General features: G+C 40.1%; 2 protein-coding genes across 2 annotated transcripts in view; one reads left to right on the top strand and one right to left on the bottom strand.

Moving 5' to 3' along the window:
* Positions 1-9126: 9126 nt before the first annotated feature.
* LOC132270508 (MDIS1-interacting receptor like kinase 2-like) lies at positions 9127-15621 on the top strand. Its single transcript, XM_059771687.1, has 3 exons — positions 9127-9297; positions 14657-15242; positions 15314-15621. The coding sequence occupies exons 1-3, from the start codon at positions 9127-9129 to the stop codon at positions 15619-15621; spliced, it is 1065 nt and encodes a 354-aa protein (XP_059627670.1).
* Positions 15622-16906: 1285 nt separating this feature from the next.
* LOC132268185 (protein EXPORTIN 1A-like) overlaps positions 16907-22439 on the bottom strand; it is a 105018-nt gene continuing 99485 nt past the window's right edge. The window contains exon 32 of the mRNA XM_059768968.1: positions 16907-17150. Within this exon, the coding sequence (XP_059624951.1) occupies positions 17028-17150 (123 nt within the window). The 3' untranslated portion in view covers positions 16907-17027. The remainder of the gene's footprint in view (positions 17151-22439) is intronic.

The following is a 22439-nucleotide window of genomic DNA, read 5'->3' as shown; positions in this document are numbered from 1 at the left end:
CTTAGCTCTTTGATTATCTCTAAAGATAACATTTCCACCATCAAACTGCTTCAACGAATTAAATTTGGAACCATCACCTGTCATGTGTCTTAAGCAGCCACTATCAATATACCATTTGTCCTGAGTATTACAAGCTTTAAAGGATGTACACATAAGAAGACTCACAGAGTTTAGCTTCTTAGGAATCCACATTATTTTAGTCTTCACCAATGATCCTTTGTCTTTGACCTTCTGAGCTGAAGCTAAGTCTGACTTCTTGACATACATTTTAATTATCTTGAAGTTCTCTATAACTATGGTAACAAAGTCTCTCTTGCTGAAGTTTAGAGCATTGCAGGTGTTATTAAGTAACTTATCCTTGAACCTCCGAGGCTTATGATAGGAAACCTTGCATACACTTCACCAGTTGTGGCTTTGACAAATACAGAGTGAGTTTGATTGACCTTTGTGGCTGAATCGCACACATAGCCAATCCCAATCTTCCCAATTTGCTTTGTGGATTACTTCCAGATATCAGCCATTTTTAGGGATCTTTCTTCTAGAATGAGAGACATTTCTTCTTTACATTTCTTAGTAGACCATTGACTGTTGACTTGAGATTTCAATAGGCTTTGAAAAATAAGAGAAACTGAACACAGCATTGACAGTTTAAGTTTGAAGTGTTTAGTGAGAATTTGTTTGGACTTGAACAATTCTGAGCTGAGCCTTTTTATCTGAGCCTTCTATTGATCACACTTTACTTTAAGCCTTTTACACTTTTTAAGAATTTCCTCAATCTCAATGTCACTATCTTCTTTAACTTGAACAAAAGTTTGTGGTGCTTCAAGAATTGCCATAAAGAAACATTCATCTTCTTATGTCTCCTCAGGTTTTTCTTCTTCAGGAGTTGCATCCCAGTTTGAGATAAGTGTTTTTCTGCCAAACCTTCCTTTGTAGTTTCCTCCCTCATTCTTCTTCTAACTCTGCCCCTTTGAGTTCGGACACTTAGATGCAATATAACCAGGTTTACCATAACCATAACAGGTTAAATTTAGAAGCTGATTCTTCTTTTTAAACCTGAACTTTCTGAATTTCTTAGCAAGATAGGCAACCTCATCTTCTTCAAAATCATCTTCAGACTTTGCTTCAGTTTCTTCAACCACTTCCTTTGCTTTAAGAGCAGCTTTTCTTCTATTAACAGCTGGAACACCAATTCTCATTTCATATGCAGTGAGAGAGACCTGAAGCTCGTCAATCTTCACTTTAGAAAGATCTTTTTGTCTTCGAGAGCTGTCACTTAGGATTGAATCTAGAGGTGAGTAACCTTAGTATCTTCTTACAAACATCAACATCCTTAATATTTTCACCAAGTGCTCTCATATTGTTGACAAGGTCATTGATCCTGAACATGTGCTCAGCAATAGTTTCTCTATCTTCTATCTTACGCACCTCATACTGAACTTTGAATAGTTGTATCTTGTTCTCCTTAATAACCTTATTTCCTTCATGAGCTGCCTGAAGAGAATCCCATATTTCCTTGGCTGTTTTACAATTTTTAACTTTGGTAAACTCTTATTGCCTCAAAGCATAAAAGATAACATGTTTGGCCTTGCCATCATTAGCCACAGCCAGTTTATCTTCAGCAGAGGGGTTATCAAGATTAAGAATTACAATACCATGTACGGTAGCATGCCAAACATCATAAGACTGAGACATTAAGAAGGCTTCCATTCTAGTTTTCTAAGAATCATAGTCCGAACCTTCAAACCCTGGAGCTTTGTTGATAACTTAACCTTCATCTATTGCTGGGATCTACTACAGGCTTGTTGGAACCTCACAATGCAGACCAAAGCTCTGATACCGATTGTTGAACCAAAAGGGGGGGTGAATTGGTTAAATTTTTGCTTTCAAAAAATTTCTCACACAACTAAGCAAGCATTCAAAGAACAGATAACATAAGATTTAAAAGGAAACCCTCTTAATTAAGGAAAACCTTGGTTCTTGGCTTTAGCTAATAAGCAATCCACTAGTTGTATGTATCTTGTTACACATTCGGCTGTCTTACTCTCTACACACACCTATGTACTAGAATAGACACAAGTTTTCACAACCAATACACACACACTAGGACACCACAGTGCATCCACGCACTCTTCTTGTCCGAAGCAACCACGCTTGGACCCAATAAGCTCTCAATAGCTTAACCACGAATGGGGTAAGGATGTAAAGCCTTACTGCCACTCAACAATGGGGTAAGGATGTAAAGCCTCACTACCACTCAACAATGGGGTGAGGGATCATGCCTCACTGCCATTCAAAATGTGTCAACATTCCAAATCCAATTCAAATAAGCACGACAACACAGAATTCTAATTTACTGCCTCAGAACTGCAATCTGGTGCACCAAGTGTCTGAGAGGTAAAATAGGAAATTCCTTTTTAGATCAATTCACCAGCGCCTCATATAGTCTTCTTTCCCTGTTGTACTCATGTTCATAGCTTTATATAAACAAACACAACATGAGTATATCACAAGTTCAGTCAAAGTCCTTGGTTCAGCATATAACAGCTTCGGCACAAAAAACTTCGGTACAAAAAGCTTTGGCACATATAGCCTCGGCATAGAATCTCCTCAGCGCAGAATCTCAACAGCACAAAATAGCCTCGGCACAGAATGTCTTCAGCACAGAATACTCAAAAACAAAGCATACCAAATTTTTGCTACTAACTCAACTTTGATAATCTCAATTCATCAAAATATACTAGCTAATAGCATAGATCATCATGAAATAGCTAAGTATAATCAAATAGCACTTGAATCCAAGATTTCTTCAGAAAACCAAGCTTAATTACTGATCACACTGTCCGAATTCATTTTCAGCATAATCTCAACACAAACACAGTCTGAACAAGTGTGAAAAGATGAATTATACCTGTAAAAAGATGAATTATACCTATGCCAACCTTCAAAATCGACCACAGAAGCTTGAAACACCAAGTCACTATTCAATACAGCCCTTGCATCAGCAATTTTGACAGCGGCCTCATCTCAGCAAAAAGAGCACGCCTCAGAGTTGATTCAATGAGTTTTTCTTGCATGGATCATCATCAAATAGTAGAGAAAAACTTGCTTGACATAGTATACTTGAGGGTTCTCACGAGCAGCTCAATGTGCAATGTAAATTTCAGAGGTTTAAACCCTAAGGAGCCTTATGACAGCATATTTATAGTGACTCTCAATTTCACAAGGCCTCACATACCATGGATATACTCCTGTCACCTTTCACTAATGATTGGGAGAGCACAATTCAGATATTTTCAGAGTAATGGACCAATACAGGCCTGCCACCTCAGCTAATTTTGTCACTATTCTTCCAGCTACAGTAGGTTACAAGTTTGAGTACTGAATTCCATTTCTGTCCAAACTTAACCTCCAAGAATGGAATATTCTTGCATAAACCAGCTCTTGGACACACCCGACACAAGATTATCCTACAGTTGATGTTATAACCGAAGAAGATGATGTTGTGGAAGAAGATTATCCTGCAATTGTTCGTGAATTTTTGGATTTATTTTCGGAGGATTTGACAGAGTTGCCTCCACACTGAGAAGTGGAGTTCACTATTGATTTAATGCCAGGTACAACACCGATTTCTATGGCACCGTATCCTATGGCACCAGTTGAATTTGAAGAATTAAAGAGGCAGTTTGATGGTTTGAGAATGAAAGGTTTCATCCGACCGAGTGTGTCACCGTGGGGCACACCGGTCTTATTTCCTCAGAAGAGAGATGGTTCTTTGAGGTTGTGCATTGATTACCGGAAGTGAAATCATGCCACCATCAAGAACAAGTATCCTTTGCCAAGGATAAATGATTTGTTTGATTAGTTGAGAGGAGCCAGATGTTTTCAAAGATTGACTTGCGGTCAGGCTTCTATCAGCTACGGGTTAGGGATGAGGTTATCCCAAAGGCAGCGTTCTGTACACGGTATGGGTTCTATGAGTTCCTTGTTATGCCTTTTGGCTTGACTACTACGCCAGCAGCATTCATGGACTTGATGAACCGCATCTTTCATGATTACTTGGACCAGTTTATGGTAATTTTCGTGGATGACATTCTCGTGTATTCACAATCTCAGGAGGAGCACGAGGTCCATTTGAGTATTGTTTTATAGATTTTGCGGGAGCATTGATTGTATGCCAAATATGAGAAATGTGAGTTCGGTTACAGGAGGTGAAATTTTTGGGGCATGTTGTTTCAGAAGGTGGAGTGTCAGTAGATCCATCAAAGGTTGAAGCAGTTTTGAATTGGGAGGAACCCAAGAATGTTTTTGAGATCCGGAGTTTCCTTGGCCTAGCGGGTTACTATCGAAGATTTCTGAAAGATTTCTCCTGTTTGGCAGCCCCTATGAACCATTTGACCTGGAAAGGGATCAAGTTTATCTGAAATGAAACCTGTGAGACATCTTTTCAGGAGTTGAAGATAAGATTGACTACAGTTCCAGTGTTGGTGATACCTGAGCGTGGCTTTGGTTATATGATTTATTGTGACGCTTCACATGATGGTTTGGGATGTGTGTTGATGCAGGATGGTAGAGTAGTGGCTTTTGGGTCTCGACAGTTGAAGACTCACGAGCTTAACTACCCTACTCATGATTGAAAGTTAGCGGCAGTTGTATTTGCCTTGAAGTGTTGGAGACATTACTTGTATGGTGAGAGATTCAAGGTGTACTCGGATCATAAAAGTATCAAGTACCTTTTCTCCCAAAAGGACTTGAACAACAGACAGAGAAAATGGGTTGAGTTCTTGGAGGACTACAATTTTGACTTGCAGCATCATCCGGGCAAGGCACATGTGGTAGCAAATGCCTTAAGCTGGAAATCTCGTGGGACTCTGGCCTGTTTGGCTATTCGGAAGTGGAAGATACTTAAGGATTTGGCAAAGATGGGATTGTATTGTTTTAATGACGATGTTGACAGTAAGCCAGCATTCTTGTTTAGTCTTGTGGCTCAACCTACTCTTGTTGTACGAGTGATTGAGTCACAAAGACAGGACCCAGATTTAGATGCCATTCACACTTTGATCTCCAGTGGTGAGACAGTGAAAGATTCGGCCTTACATACAGATAGGGGTCTACGGTTCAGGGGTTTGTTGGTGATTCCCACGGTTTGTCGTAAGGACATCTTACGGGAGTTTCACACTTCCTGATTTGCAGTTCATCCAAGTGGTACCGAGAAGTATCACAATTTGAGACGTCAGTATTGGTGGAATGGGATAAAGAAAGATGTTGCTCAGTTTGTGGCTAAGTGCCTTACTTGTCAGCAGGTGAAGGCTGAGCATCAGAGACTAGCCGGTTTGTTGCAACCATTACCAGTAGCCCAATGGAAATGGGAACATATTGTTATGGATTTTGTGACAGGTCTTCCAAGGTTACCGAGGGGCAATGAAGCCATATGGGTCATCATTGACAGGTTGACCAAGACGGCTCACTTTTTGCCTATTAAGGCAACAGATGATGCAGAGAAGCTTGGTGTACTTTATGTGAAGGAGATTGTAAGGTTGTATGGAGTTCCAGTAGCCATTGTCTCAGATAGGGATGCCAAGTTCACTTCGTAGTTCCGGAAAGGACTTAAAGCAGCATTTGGTTCAGCGTTGCATCTTAGTACGGCATTCCATCCATAGACAGACAGCCAGTCGGAGCGTACTATCTAGATCTTGGAGGATATGCTTCGGGCATGTGTGCTTGACTTGGGTGGTAGTTGGGAAGATCATCTACAGCTTATTGAGTTTGTCTACAACAACAGTTATCAGGCGAGTATCCAGATGGCTCCATTTGAGGCGTTGTATGGTAGACTTTGTAGGTCTCCTTTTTGTTGGACTGAGGTGGGTGAGACCGCCGCCATAGGACCCGACATAGTACTCGAAACTACTGAGAAGATTAAGTTGATCAGACAGAGGTTACTTATAGCTCAGAGCCGACAGAAGAGTTATGCGGATAAGCGGAGATGGCCGTTATCCTTTGAGGTGGGAGACCACATTTTTCTACGGGTTTCTCCATGGAAAGGATTGATGAGATTTGGGAAAAGTGACAAGTTGTCGCCATTATTCATTGAACCGTTTGAGATTTTGGACCGAGTAGGAGAGGTTGCCTACAAACTTGCTTTGCCACCACAGTTGGACAGGGTCTACAATGTTTTCTATGTATCGATGTTACGAAAGTACAAGCCAGATCCATCTCACATTTTGAGTTGGGTTGATGTGGACATTAATGAGGATGTTTCCTACGAGGAGGAACCAGTTCAGATCCTTGACACACAGCAGAAGGTGTTGAGGAACAAGATGATACCAATGGTGAAAGTTCATTGGAGACACCATGGAGTTGAGGAAGCTACTTGGGAGCTCGAACAGGAGGTTCGCTCCAAGTACCCAGCGTTATTTTTTTCCTCAGGTATGTCTTGATTTCGGGGATGAAATCTTTTAAAGTTGGGGATAATGTAATGTTAATGAATATATATATATATATATATATTAAAAGTTATATTATTGGCCTGGGACCCACCACCACTTTTTGCCATCACAAATGACCAAGGGTTGGTCATTATAGAAACAATCAGTTCTTGTTATCTGTTACATCTCTCTCTGTCCCGCTGCTTCTCTTTTCTTTTTTTTCTTCTACTCAATTTAAGCTTGATTAGTCTTCAATACTTAGTAATTTTAAGTGCCGTTTACGGCAAATTGAAGCCCACGACGAGATTTTCAAATCCAAACCAGCAATTTCAGCTTTTGGCTACTCTAGGAAGTCCGAAAATTGAGACCCATTTTGAGGGTTTGAGGTGAAAATTGGGGGTTTTTCATAAAAGTGAGGTAGGGGTTCCTAATCCATGAGATTCTTGCTCCCTTGGGAATTATTCTTTGTTAATTATAGTTAAACATGCTTAATTTATGATAATGCCTCTAAAATGATTTGGTTTTGTATATGGAATTCATAATTATGTGTATATGTGGATTTATGTGAAAAACATGCTTAAAATGTTGATTTTATATGCTGGTGTGTTTGATAACTTGTTAAAACTTACTATGTGGAAAACATGTATACGTGTTAATTTTTCATGCCTATGGTGTTAGTAACTTATTAGAAATTGTTAAATGGAAGCATGTTAAATTGTATAGTATAAAAGTCTTTCATTTATCATGGCATTTGAGAAAGTATGTAATGTTCATGCATGTCATTGGCATGAAAATGGGGAAAATTATTTTGAAATGAAAAAGAGAATTCTAGGGAAGAAGCTTTGATTAAAATATTTTATGAAAACCCGGTCGCCACGGGGGTACCAAAAGGCCGGTGTGTTAATATAGCCTAGAGGGAACTAAGGAGATTGCCCTAGCGTGGTTGAGCTAGCTAGGCCCAAAATGATGCCGCGGCAGTACTAAAGGTCAAGGACACTAGCCAATCCTTTTCTCGTGTCACTGCGGGGTCACCAAAGGGCGGGTTATATTAACAGTTTGAAAGTGATGTATTTAAATTTTGAAAATGGGGAGCGACATCGGCATGCATTGCATTTCATAGCATCATATTGTGTATGTTGAGATTGGATTTAATGTTGTACTTTCCCGACATAGTATGACCCCGATTCCTATTGTCCTATTCCTTACTTGAATTCATGGGAACACAACAGGTGTGTCTTAGGCACCACCTACTGAGCAATTTTACTCACCCCTTTTATTTAACATTTTTTTCAGAAAATGGGAAAAAAGTGGCAGATGACGTTCCACCACAGGCCTAAATTGGATTAGAAAATTGTTTTGCTATTTTTGTATTTAAGTCCCATAATTTTTGTAAAATCTTAGTTTGTTATATTTGGTATAGAGATTTGTGAACTCTTATTATTGTAATTATATTTATGGGCTGTAATTTTATTATAAGTAGTCTAAACGTTGTAAGACATGGACTTTAGATCTTAACCATATATTATTGGGACTGTAATCATGATATTTGGATTAAATGGTATGTGGATGCTCCACTGTGAGATGAACTATGTTAAGGCCTGATGAATGGATGAAAGGGATGCTGGAATGAATTATTTGTATTTTTATACATTTAAGCAGGTTGTCGTAGGACCCCTTTTAGCGGAGGTCATGCCGAATGTTTTTTATATAAATGGTATCAATTTAGGGTTGTTACAAATTTGGTATCAGAGCAAAGGTTCGAAAACCATTAAAACGACGAGTAGAGGCCTACAAAGGGCTGCATGGGAAGTCATTTGCATAGTTTATGTGATTAATTGTTAAAGTATTTTGCTATGTAAAGTATTTTGCTATGTGAACAAACAAACAAACATGGTTAATTGTTTACTTGTTTATGTGCTTATGTGTTTATATGCTTATATTAATGTGTTCATTGCATAGTCTTGCATGCTAAGTGTTAGTATAGTATACGTTTATGTTGAGTTGCTCATGGTTGGACCTTAGTGTTATCGTTATTGAACTGTTTTCCTTATTTTATAGAATGATGTCACAGCGTGAGGAACCCAGGGAAGTTGGCCCTAAGCCAACAAGGGGTGATGTTGGAAAGAGCTCGAGCTCCAATCCGGCGGAGCCAGTTGATGAGGACACACTTCTTAGGGATTTGATTGCCCCAATAGTTGTTCCTACAAGGAGGGATACTGTGGAAGCACAAGTTGAAGAGGGTGAAAGTTCGGCGGAACAAGTATTGAATCGCTTATTGTAGAGAGCCTTGAGGGCTACAATTGCTACACATCCGCAGCCAATACCGCAGCCGGTACCACAACCGGTAGTTCAGGTAGAGGAGACGCCAGCACAGAAACGTGTCAAGATTATTAAAGGGTTTTCTCAGTTAATGCCAGTGATGTTCGAAGGTGGTACGGATCCAATGGAAGTGGATAACTATATGGATCAAGTTGAAACTCAATTGACTTCTATGGATGTGACAGATGATGACTTGAAAATCATCCTAGCCACTTACAAGTTTTCAAAGGATGCCAAGTTTTGGTGGAAGTCGGTCACAAATCAGTATAAGATTGAAGAGATGAGTTGGGATAGGTTCAAGGAGTTGTTTTATGAGAAGTATTTCCCTGCCTCTAAGAGATGGGAGTTATAGGATCAGTTTATTTGCCTTATCCAAGGCAATATGTCAGTGACAGAGTACGAGAACAAGTTTACCCCACTCTCTCGCTTTGCTCAAGAGATGGTGAGTAATGAAGTTGATAAGGTTCAGAAGTTTATCTCCGGACTTGACTACAAGATAAGGTCGTTGTTAATAGCACAGGGTATCAAGGTTTATTCTGAGGCAGTTAAAAGAGTATTGATGCTAGAGGCGGAGGCCGAAGATAAAGATGCAATAAGGGAATAGTGGAAGTAAAAGAGGAATGCAGGGTCATTTTCAGAGGGACCTTTAGGGAAGAGGAACATGGGTGGTTTATCTCAGTTTTAGGGGCAGCTGTCTGCATGATCTGCTCCTACCACTCCTATGCCAGCTGGGTCAGATAAGAGTGCAGTTGTTTGTTATCAGTGTCAGCAGCCAGGACATTACAAGTCCAGATGTCCTATGAACTCGGCCACAGTTTCTGCGCCATCGAGAGCTTGTTAGGTGTGGCCAGCAGGGTCATTTGATTCGAGACTGTCCGTGTCAGGGAGCAGGCACCACTAGTGGCAGAGGGTCAGGGTAGAGACCGTTACAATCGGCTACAGTTCAGTCAGGTTTCAGACCACCGCCACCACCACAGCCTGCTATATCTTCTCAGGGTTCACGGCCAGTTAGGAGGGATACTCCTACTATGTCAGTGCAGCAATCAGGTGTTCAGGTTGGCAGTTCTCAGGCATAGGCACCATAGGGATGTGTTTTTACACTTGCATAGGTCGATGCATCTTCTTGTCCATCAGTTCTCTGAGGTATATTTCCAGTGTTTAGTTCTTAGGCCCGTGTTTTGTTTGACTCTGGTGTATCTCATTCCTTCATATCATCATCATTTGCACTTGTATCGGGGTTAGAGATCAGTTTCATGGATCGGGCGTTGTTTGTTGATACGCCAGTTGGGGTTTCAGTGTCTTTGAGCCGAGTTGTGCAAGATTGTTCCATTGTGATAGCCGGGCGGACCTTTGTGTTTGACCTTATCCTCCTAGAGATGACTAGCTTTGATGTCATTCTCGAGATGGATTGGCTAGCTTCATTTCGTGCCACGATTGACCGTTTTAGAGGTAGAGTCACAATTTGCACTCCTAAGGGAAAATGTTTCTTTTTCGTGGGAGATCGGAGTGATTCCCACATTTAATCGTTTTATGGAATTCATGGACGGAGTCGTGGGGATTACTTCTTGGCTAGCCTTATAGTCGAAGAAGATGATGTTGTGGAAGAAGATTATCCTACAGTTGTTCGTGATTTTCCGGATGTGTTTCCGGAGGATTTGACAGAGTTGCCGCTACACCGATAAGTGGAGTTCACTATTAATTTAATGCTAGGTACGGCACCGATTTCTATGGCACCGTATCGTATGGCACCAGTTGAATTGGAAGAATTAAAGAGGCAGCTTGATGATTTGAGGATGAAAGGTTTCATCCGACCAAGTGTGTCACTGTGGGGGCGCACCGGTCTTATTTGTTAAGAAGAAAGATGGTTCTTTGAGGTTGTGAATTGATTACCGGAAGTTGAATCATGCCACCATCAAGAACAAGTATCATTTGCCAAGGATAAATGATTTGTTTGATCAGTTGAGAGGAGCCAGTTGTTTTACCAAAAGGCATAACAAGGAACTCATAGTGCCCATACCATGTTGTTTCAGAAGGTGAAGTGTTAGTAGATAGATCAAAGGTTGAAGCATTTTGAATTGGGAGCAACCCAAAAATGTTTTTGAGATCCAGAGTTTCCTTGGCCTGGCGGGTTACTATCGAAGATTTGTGAAAGATTTCTCCCATTTGGCAGCCCCTATGACCCGTTTGAGCCGAAAAGGGATCAAGTTTGTTTGGAATGAAGCCTGTGAGACATCTTTTCAGGAGTTGAAGACAAGATTGACTACAGCTCCAGTGTTGGTGATACCTGAGCGTGGCTTGGGTTATGTGATTTATTGTGACGCTTCACGTGATGGTTTGGGATGTGTGTTGATGCAGGATGGTAGAGTAGTGGCTTTTGGGTCTCGACAATTGAAGACTCACGAGCTTAACTACCCTACTCATGATTTAGAGTTAGCGGCAGTTGTATTTGCCTTGAAGTGTTGGAGACATTACTTGTATGGTGAGAGATTCGAGGTGTACTTGGATCATAAAAGTCTCAAGTACCTTTTCTCCCAAAAGGATTTGAACAACAGACAGAGAAGATGGGTTGAGTTCTTGGAGGACTACAATTTTGACTTGCAGTATCATCCGGGCAAGGCAAATATGGTAGCAGATGCCTTAAGCCAGAAATCTCGTGGGACTCTGGCATGTTTGTCTATTCGGAAGTGGAAGATGCTTAAGGATTTGGTAGAGATGGGATTGTATTGTTTTGATGATGATGTTGGCAGTGAGCCAGCATTCTTGTTTAGTCTTGTGGCTAACCTACTCTTATTGTACGAGCGAATGAGTCACAGAGACAGGACCCAGATTTAGATGCCATTCATGCTTTGATGTCCAATGGTGAGACAGTGAAAGATTAGGCCTTGCTTGCAGATGGGGGTCTACGGTTCAGGGGTTTGTTGGTAGTTCCCACGGTTTGTCGTGAGGACATCTTACGTGAGTTTCACACTTCCCGCTTTGCAGTTCATCCAGGTGATACCGAGATGTATCACAATTTGAGACGTCAGTATTGGTGAAACGGGATGAAGAAAGATGTTGCTCAGTTTGTGGCTAAGTGCCTTACCTGTCAGCAGATGAAAGCCGAGCATCATAGACCAGCCGGTTTGTTGCGACCATTACCTATAGCGCAATGGAAATGGGAACATATTGCTATGGATTTTGTGACAGGTCTTCCAAGGTCACGGAGGGGCAATGAAGCTGTATGGGTCATCGTTGACAGGTTGACCAAGACGGCTCACATTTTGCCTATTAAGGCAACAAATGATGCAGAGAAGCTTGGTGTACTTTATGTGAAGGAGATTGTAAGGTTGCATGGAGTTCCAATAACCATTGTCTCAGATAGGGATGCCAAGTTCACTTCGAAGTTCTGGGAAGGACGTCAAGCAGTGTTTGGTTCAGCGTTGCATCTTAGTACGACATTCCATCCACAGACAGATGGCCAATCGGAGCGTACTATCTAGATCTTGGAGGATATGCTTCGGGCATGTGTGCTTGACTTGGGTGGTAGTTGGGAAGATCATCTACCGCTTACTGAGTTTACCTACAACAGCAGTTATCAGGCGAGTATCTAGATGGCTCCATTTGAGGCATTGTTTGGTAGACCTTGTATGTCTCCTGTTTGTTGGACTATGGTGGGTGAGACCACCGCCTTAGGACCCGACATAGTACTCGAGACTACTGAGAAGATTAAGCTGATCAGACAGAGGTTACTTATCGCTCAGAGCCGACAGAAGAGTTATACAGATAAGCAGAGACGGCCGTTATCCTTTGAGGTGGGACACCGCGTTTTTTTACGGGTTTTTCCACGGAAAGGATTGATGAGATTTGGGAAAAGTGGCAAGTTGTCGCCATGATTCATTGGACCGTTTGAGATTTTGGACCAAGTAGGAAAGGTTGCCTACGGACTTGCTTTCCCACCACAGTTGGACAGGGTCCACAATGTTTTCCATGTATCGATGTTACAAAAGTACGAGCCGGTTCCATCTCACATTTTGAGTTGGGTTGATGTGGACATTAATGAGGATGTTTCCTACGAGGAGGGACCAGTTCAAATCCTTGAGACACAGTAGAAGGTGTTGAGGAACAAGACGATACCAACGGTGAAAGTTCTTTGGAGACACCACAGAGTTGAGGAGGCTACTTGGGAGCTCGAACAGGAGGTTCGCTGTTTTCTTCCTCAGGTATGTCTTGATTTCTGGGACAAAATCTTTTAAAGTTAGGGAGAATGTAATGTTAATGAATATATATATGTGTGTGTGTGTGTGTGTGTGTGTCCCACCACCACTTTTTGCCATCACAAATAACCAAGGGTTGGTCGTTACAGAAACCATCAGTTCTTGCTCTCTGTTACGTCTCTCTTTGTCCCGCTGCTTCTCTTTTCTTTTTTTTCTTTTACTCAATTTAAGCTTGATTAATCTTTAATACTTCGTAATTTTAAGTGTCGTTTACAGCAAATTGAAACCCACGACGAGGTCTTCAAATCCATACCAGCAATTTCAGCTTTTGGTTACTCTAGGAAGTTCGAAAATTGAGACCCATTTTGAGGGTTTGAGGTGAAAATTGGGGGTTTTACATAAAAGTGAGGTAGGGGTTTCTAATCCATGAGATTCTTGCTCCCTCGAGAATTATTCTTTGTTAATTATAATTAAACATGCTTAATTTATGATGAATGCCTCTAAAATGATTTGGTTTTGTATATGAAATTCATATTATGTGTATATGTGGATTTGTGTGAAAAACATGCTTAAAATGTTGATTTTATATGCTGGTGTGTTTGATAACTTGTTAAAACTTACTATGTGAAAAGGATGTATACGTGTTAATTTTTCATGCCTATGGTGTTAGTAACTTATTAGAAATCGTTAAATGGAAACATGTTAAATTGTATAGTATAAAAGTCTTTCATTTGTCATGGCATTTGAGAAAGTATGTAATGTTCATGCATGTCATTGGCATGAAAATGGGGAAAATTATTTTGAAATGAAAAAGGGAATTCGGGGGAAGAAGCTTTGATTAAAATGTTTTATGAAAACCCGGTCGCCGCGGGAGTACCAAAGGGTCAGTGTGTTAATATATTCTAGAGGGAACTAGGGAGATTGCCCTAGCGTGGTTAAGCTAATTGGGCCCAAAATGACGCCGCGGCAGTACTAAGGGTCAAGGACACTAGCCAATCCTTCTCTCGTTTCGCTGCGAGGTCACCAAAGGGCAAGTTATATTAACAATTTGAAAGTGATGGATTTTAATGTTGAAAATGGGGAGCGACATCGGCATACATTGCATTTCATAGCATCATATTGTGTATGCTGAGATTGGATTTAATGTTGTACTTTCCCGACATAGTATGACCCCGGTTTCTATTGTCCTATTCCTTGCTTGGATTCACGGAGACACAAGAGGTGTGTCTTAGGCACCACCTACTGAGCAATTTTGCCTACCCTTTTTATTTAACATTTTTTTTAGGAAACGGAAAAGAAGTGGCGGATGACGTTCCACCACATGCCTAAATTGGATTAGAAGATTGTTTTGCTATTTTTGTATTTAAGTCCCATAATTTTTGTAAAATCTTAGTTTGTTATATTTGGTATAGAGATTTGTGAACTCTTGTTATTGTAATTATATTTATGGGCTGTAATTTTATTATAGTCTAAACGTTGTAAGACATGGACTTCAGATCTTAACCATGTATTGTTGGGAGTGTAATCACGATATTTGGATTAAATGGTATGTGGATGCTCCACCGTACTATGTTGAGGCCTGATGAATGGATGAAAGGGATGCTGAAATATATTATTTGCATTTTTATGCATTTAAGCAGGTTGTCGTAGGACCCCTTTAGCAGAGGTCATACCGAATTTTTTTATTTTTATTTTTTTTATTATTATAAATGGTATCAGTTTAGGGTCTTTACAGTATTACCACTAGTGGGAGCACTTTTACTTCTTGGTGCATTCTTTGGACTCCTTGTCAAGTTTGAAAAAAGAAAAGGTAAAGCACCAATTGAACAAGGAGATTTGCAGGTTGAAAACCATTTGTTTTCAATTTCTAATTTTGAAGGAAGGGTAACTTATGACGGAATCCGAAAAGCCACCAATGATTTTGATGCCTCATTTTGCATTGGAAAAGGTGGATATGGAACTATCTACAAAGCAAGGTTGGCAGCAAACAATGTAGTGGCCGTGAAGAAGCTTCACCCATTATCCGAGACAGTCGACCATAAAGGGTTTTTGAACGAGTTAAGGGCATTGACAGAAGTACGGCATAGGAACATTGTAACGATTTATGGTTTGGTGGCTCACGCTGTGTCTTACATGCATCATGATTGCTCACCAGCAATTGTTCATAGGGACTTATCAAGCAACAATATTTTGTTAGACGCCGAGAATGAGGCTCGTGTTTCAGATTTTGGCACTGCTAAGCTTCTGAAACTAGACTCCTCAAATTGGAGCACACTTGCTGGCACATATGGATATGTAGCACCAGGTAAATGTATATTACATATATAGTACTGCAGATCGATTTTCTATCATCATATTTTTCTTTTTTCTTTACAGAACTGGCTTTCACAATGAAGGTAACTAAAAAGTGCGACGTGTATAGCTTTGAAGTGTTGACACTGGAAGTGATCAAAGGAAAGCATCCGGTCAATTTCATCACCTGGCTATCATCTTCATCCATTGATCACAACATAATGCTGAAAGATGTGTTGGACCAACGCCTTTTAGCGCCCTCAACCGGAGTTGAAGAGGTGTTGATATCAATTATAAATCTGGCCATTACATGTTTAAATGTCAATCCACAATCTAGGCCGACCATGCACATTGTCTCTCAATTGTTGTCAACCCAACCAACACCATCCTAGTTATTTAGTGTAGTATGAATATACTACTAAATAGAACCAAATGCTTACTCTAAACATATTTTTCCATCGCTTGTACCTTCTAGTGTGTTGTTTTTCATCATCAATGTCTATACGCACTTCATATCAATATGTTGCCAACATGTTTGTTCAACATTGTCCTCAATGTGCATACATTTTGTGAAAGAAAATCTATGAGCACATTGAGAAAATAAGAAAAATCTTTTGAAACTTCATTTAAATCTTTTGAAAAAGCTTTATGAGAAAGAAAGGAAGACTTGACTTCAATTATTATTGCTAATGAAAGTCATGGACCTTCTGAAACAAACGTTGCCTTTTGCCATGGTAAAAGAGAGGGTTAGTCCTGAGCCTTGGAAAAAGGGCACTCGAAAATGTTTCTTCTCTACCCGTAAAGAAAATGGTTATAGTGAGGTTTAAGAATCCTCGGAAAGCTCTCCTGGAGGCAAGGACGTAGGTAGGTGCCGAACCTTGTCAAAATCGTGTCTTGAGTTATTATGCGTTTGCAACTTCCCTCTATAGAACTCTATCTATTGTGTTCTTCCAAACTGTTTTCAGCCCTAGCTTTTTTACCATTTCTGTTAGCACTCTCAAGACAAGACTGGTATTCTAGCTAACGCTTACCGTTCTTCACTCACATTATAAAGTGTAATCTAGAAACAGAAAACCCAACTTTAGCTAGACATCTTTGGTCGGCCTTGTGCAGCAAAATAACTCTCATAAAAAGAAAAAAAAAAAAGAATATTTTCAATTACAGAATGTAAAATGTTTCAATTTTCAATCATTATTGGGGATGTAATACAACTTCCACCTTTGAGATTAATTTCCAAGACAGTTGAGTATCTTCCAACTGTAACATTGATTACTAACAAGGCAAACAGAAGTAACCATCAAATCTTTGAAAACCGATTACATGTTCAAAAGTAGTCATCAACATTACAGGAAAACAGCGAAAAAGAAGGGATCATTCAGCATATACCAAGATACATCATGTTCTATCAACAAAACATAATTTCTACAAAACCTGCCCATGTTGTATTTATCACACCACCTCTAATATTCGATGGCAAAACATGTTATTTCAACTTGTATCACCCTACCATATCAATTACAATTCTAACCTGAACTCAAGAAGACATACAATGCCTCACTATATTCCTACATTAGAAGCTCCTTACTCGACACCCAACCTATAGGGACTATCCACAGCCGAGCTAAACTTTTGCACAGGGACGCAGCAACACCATGATTCGATTCGGGAAACATGAAGAAAAAAAAAAAAAACATTACAGATCTGAGAACATCAGAATGTGTGGCAATTGATTCCAAGCACCCGCAGGAACTTCAGAATTAAGAACGACAAAATTAGCTGTCATAGCAATATTAGACAGCTATGTGTCCAACATCTCATCTTGTATCTCATTAGGTGCAATAAGCCCTGGAATGCTACGCATCCGCTGTTGGTCCATCTCTGTCTGAGCAGCAGCTTCTTCTGCATAGAGATCTTTGTTATCCTGCATGAACAGTTGCAACATTGCAACTAGTCAGTCATTTTACCAAAAGAACGAGATGAATTGTTAGGGACTCCACATATAAATAAATAATAATAAATCACTCTAGAGCATGCAATCAGAAAAATCCTCAGCAGTATCACTACAAGTTTGTACTCAAACATATGCCACAAATATAAGGTGGTGTTGGTTGCCAAAAGTTTTACTCAAACATATGCCACAAATTATCATCAGACATTTGCATTAGTGGCTAAGATGAACTCCATCCGGGTGGTGCTTTTGTCATGTGCAACCAACTTAGGGTGGAGGATTCAACAACTAGATGTGAATTATGTATTTTTTCTATGGAGATCTCATCAAGCTTCTCTTTTAGGATGACTGAAAGGAAGGTATGCAAATTAAAGGAATTTTATGGCTTGAAGATGTCTACAAGGGCGTGATTTGACTGATTTCTTTAGGTCATGATCACGTTTGGGTACATGCCCAGTATTGTAGATCAAACCATATATATTTTTTACAAGTATCCACTAATGAGCGCCAAAGTGGGAAGCGGCCCAAATCAACTGCACAAAAAAACCTATAGCCTTAAGTTATCCACAAAAGAGAGAAGAATCTCTTTAGATTTACAGTTGGATCCCTGAACAAAAAAGAAAAGAAAACTAGTACAGAAAAATCTAAACATCCCCCAAGGAGACTCCACATCATCAAAAGATCTCCTATTTCACTCTCCTCAAGGCCCACCACAGCCAAAGTGGGGCGGTCCACACATCTATAGCTAGAGTCCAACTGAACAACCTCCTCAAGCATCAATCAAACTCAATGCGGACTGAGGCATGGGCCGCATGACCCAGTGAATCCCAAAAATGTCACACAACATGCCCCATCCTTTCCTAGCTCTGAGGCAGTGGAATAGAAGATGATCTATCGACTTCTCATCTCTCTTACACACACAACACCAATTGACAATTATCCGAGGCATTTCCCATCCATCCCTACCTCTGAGGCAGTGGAATAGAAGATGATCCATCGACTTTCTCATCTCTCTTTCACATACAACACCAATTGACTAGGATGACACTGAGGAGGTGTCCAAGTTGAAAGTTCACTTAGCGCAGGGGTTGAGATTAAATACCTGGGGAGTTTACGATATTTTCTCGGGATAGAGGTTGCAAGATCAGATAAGGACATCTTTGTCTCTAGAAGTATATTCTACAGCTTCTAGAAGAAACAAGCATGTTAAATTGTAAATCGGCAGACTCACCTATTGAGATGAATTATACTTCGAAAAAATGAAGGTGAACAAATAGCAAGATATGACAGTGAAGATTGGTTGGAAAACTTACGTATCTATCTCACACTCATCCAGACATAAGCATATACAATGGATTTTACTTGTCAATTTAAGCATGATCCTAGCACAACTCATTTAGAGACCATGTATCTCATTCTAAAATATCAGTAGTGGCTACTGGCTATGTCTGATGCAAAGCAGAATACAGGGCTATGGCTCAAAAAGTATGTGAACTCATGTGGGTTCAGATCTTGATGAGTGATTTGGGTATTAGGGATGATGCACCTATGAGACTTTATTGTGACAACAGAACAGCCATCAATATTGAACAAAACCCATTGCAACATGATAAATTGAAAAATAGTGTGATTGACCACACTTCATCAAGAAGTAAAATAATGGCATGATATCCAAGCCCTTCGTGGAGTAAAGGAACAACTAGCATATGTGTTTTTGAATTGTAATTCCATCCATTCTATTGTAGGCAAGTTGGGCATGAGAGACATCCATGGACCAACTTGAGGAGGAGTTTTGGAATATGAAGTAATATATTCATTAATGAGCGTAACTAGAAGGATTTTATCACATAGTATGTTATTGTAAATCTTATTTTCACTAGTATAAGTACATGACTGTAGAGATGTTAAATGTATTCAACAATTGAAATATCTTTATTATTATTGTTTTATTTATTTTATTAGCTGTTTTTAGCCTTTTATTAGGTGTTTTATGTAAGATCCTCATAAATATGGGATTGCATAGATTTTGGCATCTTTCTTGTTTTTCTTTGATTTGGTTTCTTGTTTTTTTGAACCATATTCTTGTATTTAAATATAGCTCTTAGCTCTAGGTTTGAGTAAGCCAAAACCCAAAACTTCTTTTTGGTATCAGACTCATCAGAGCAAAACAAAAACCTTCGCCTCCCCAACACCGCCACCTTCTCTCTCCCTCTCTCCTCTTTCCCTTACCTCCGGCGCACCTCCCAGCCCTTGCGCCGCACCCCTCTCTTTTGGTGTGGCAACCCCAACAGGGGCTTGTGCACACTGACCCCTTTTTAAGGGGAATTCCCTTAGGTTTTCTTAGGTCCTTCTGGTGTTTTTATGCCTTTGTGGCCTTCCGGTGTTTGTTCGGAAGCATATTTGGAGGAAAGCGCAGATTTTTTTGGCCTTGTTTTTCTCTGTCCTCCCTCTTTTATGTGTGGACCAGCCTTATTTTGGTACCATGGGTGATTCGGGTAGCCAAAAGGACACATTATCCTAGGTCGAGCATACTTTATCTTCGGCACAACATGCTCTGGCACAACGGGTTACTAGTGTGCTCTTAAACGGGCGCAACTTCATATCTTGGTCCTATTCTCTTCAACACTATTTTGGAGGGAAAGGGAAAGCTGGTTGGCTTATAGGTCTAGTTAAGGAACCGAAAAAGACGACACTAAATGTATTGCATGGGACATAGATAGATGCACCATTTTGGGTTGTATCTTCAACTCAATGGAGGAGTGTATGTATAAAATGTTCATGTTTCACACTTCATTTTTTGTTTGTGGCAAGCCCTTAACAAGATGTATGCCCACTCCCGCAATGCTGCTCGTATCTTTGGACTCTATCAGGAGATTGCCAATGCATCTCAGGAGACACTCAAGCTGTCAGTATCAGAGTATTTTGAGACCTCTAGTCTAGATGGGAAGAATTAGCACAGTATGAACATCTCTCTGATTTCTCTGCAGAAGCTGCAACTGCCAGCATACCAACCAGTTTTTGATGGGTTTACGATCTGAGTATGATACCCTTAGAACTCATATCATAAACACCTCTCCTATACCTGATTTATCGAGTAGCTTCACCACAAAGTCACAGACTCCAATTGATCAAATGGCTCTTGCTGCTAGTTCTAGACTTTCAGAGGAAAGGTTATTTGTGAATATTGTGGAGCCACAGGTCATGTAAAGGATCACTGCTTTAAGCTTCACCCCGAGCTAAAGCAGAAATTTTCTCGCAATCATCCTTCTGGCCGTGGCCACAATGCTGCAGTAGCTGATAGTATTGGTGGGCATCACTCCAAAGATTGTTGCTCCTCCTGCTCCAACTCCTCCCAAACCATCATTTCACGACTTCAGTCAGTTACAGTCCCAAATTGGTCACCTTCAGAAGCAGTTCAGAGCTTTATCAACCATTGCTGGCTCTTCTACTCCCACAGCTACTATAGCTACAGGTACTCCTTTTGCTTTTCTTGTTAATGCAGGCAAACTTACTTGGGTTTTGGATTCCGGAGCCAATGATCACATGACTAGTGAGTTGACATTATTTTCTACACCTGTTAATCAGTCTGTTATTCTAGTTGAAGGGTCAACCACCATTATTTCTACTAAAGGAGACGTTCATCTACCCTTTATATTATTTTGCCATCTGTCCTTCACATTCCTAACTTTGCATTTAATCTTCTATCCATTAGCAAACTTGCCAAATCTCTAAACTGTGCTGTGATTTTCTTTCCTCATTACTGTGTTTTACGGGACGTGTTCGAAGAGCATTTTTGGCAAGGGATATGAGCACGATGGCCTCTACTACTTTAGGGATCCTCCACCAACACCTCCTCCACTTGCTTCAAGCCTCTGTTATAGGGCTTATGATTTTACCTTTCAGACTTTCAAATTTATGGCATGCTCGCATTGGGCAAGTAAACTTCAATATTTATGTCTCCTTTTCCCTTCATTAATAACGGCTTGTAAGGATAATAAGTTTCAATGTGAGATTTGTGAAATTTCTAAACATAATAGAACCAATTATATTTCTTATATGCATCGTGCACCTAGTATGTTTTATCTATACATTCTGAAGTGTGGGGTCTTTCTCCTGTTAATGTTTTTTCAGGGCATCGTTATTATTTCACATTCATTAGTGATTATTCCCGTTGCACATAGGTATATTTATTTTAAAAGAAATCTGAAATTTTGCCCTTGTTCACTCAATTCCTCCAAATGATCAAAACTCAATATAAAACTGTTGTTAAGAATAGTAGGTCTAACAAAGTTCGTGAATATGTTTCCAATGAATTTCGGTCTCAACTTAACCAACAGGGTATTCTTCATCAGCTTACTTGTCCATATACCCCTGAATTGAATGGTGTGGCAGAGCTTAAAAACTGCCAACTAATGTCAGCTGTTTGATGTCTTTTAAGTGTTATGAATGTGCCTGGCAAATGGCAGTTCTTACAGCCACTTTTCTCATTAATCGTACCCCTAATAGAGTATTAAATGGTAAGGCCCCTTACATGTGCTTCAGCCTGATATTACTTTTTTCTCCATTATGCCTCGGGTGTTTGGATGCACATGTTTTCTTCAGAATCGTAGCCCTTCTCATACCATACTTGATAACAATGCCATTAAATATATCTTTTTTAAAAACTCTTCCATGTCAAAAGGTTACCAGTGCTATGATCTTGTGCACAAACACATGTATCACTCTCTTGATGTCACCTTTTAAGAGCATACCCCTTTTTATGGTTCTATAACTATCCTCCAGGAAACTTCTACTCTTAATCAAAAGGTTTCTCCTCTTGTTCATCCTCTTCCTATTTTTCAAGAGGAGTCGTTTCCTATGGTTTCCTCACCCCCTTTGCAGGTCTATTCTCGCTGCACTCGTGCTCCGCATCCAATGCCTTCATCCTCCTCAGATACAGGTTTAGGTACATCTCCTCTCTCTCCTTTACATTTCCCTGACCCCTGTTCCTGAGTCTCGGTATCCCACTTTGGACCGTAGACCCCCTGCTATATTTGGATTTGCTTATAGTACTGATCGTCCTATTTCACAGTATATCTCTTATAATGGTCTTCCCGAGTCTTACTGAGCCTTCCTACACAAACTTGATTCCATTTCTATATGTGTCTTAGGCTCTCCGAAATCCAAATTGGATATTTGCTATGAAGGCATAAATGGATACTTTGCAGCATAATGAAACATGGGAGCTTGTATCTCTCCCTCCCGGTGAAAAGACTGTTGGTT

This window comes from Cornus florida, unplaced genomic scaffold (assembly GCF_030987335.1).
Source record: "Cornus florida cultivar Cherokee Brave unplaced genomic scaffold, ASM3098733v1 CherokeeBrave_3.0.0_Hap2_Chr08, whole genome shotgun sequence".
Classification (NCBI taxonomy): Eukaryota; Viridiplantae; Streptophyta; class Magnoliopsida; order Cornales; family Cornaceae; genus Cornus; species Cornus florida.
The sequence above is the reverse complement of the archived record's forward strand: the minus strand, read 5'-3'. Positions and strand labels throughout refer to the sequence as shown.

Bases quoted from the DNA above. Each gene is read 5' to 3' on its own strand.
- LOC132270508 (XM_059771687.1), top strand. From the start codon at position 9,127: ATGTCAGTGACAGAGTACGAGAACAAGTTTACCCCACTCTCTCGCTTT. The intron at 9,298-14,656 runs GTATTGATGCTA...AAATGGTATCAG, and splicing joins ATTCTGAGGCAGTTAAAAGA to TTTAGGGTCTTTACAGTATT. The intron at 15,243-15,313 runs GTAAATGTATAT...TTTTCTTTACAG, and splicing joins ATATGGATATGTAGCACCAG to AACTGGCTTTCACAATGAAG.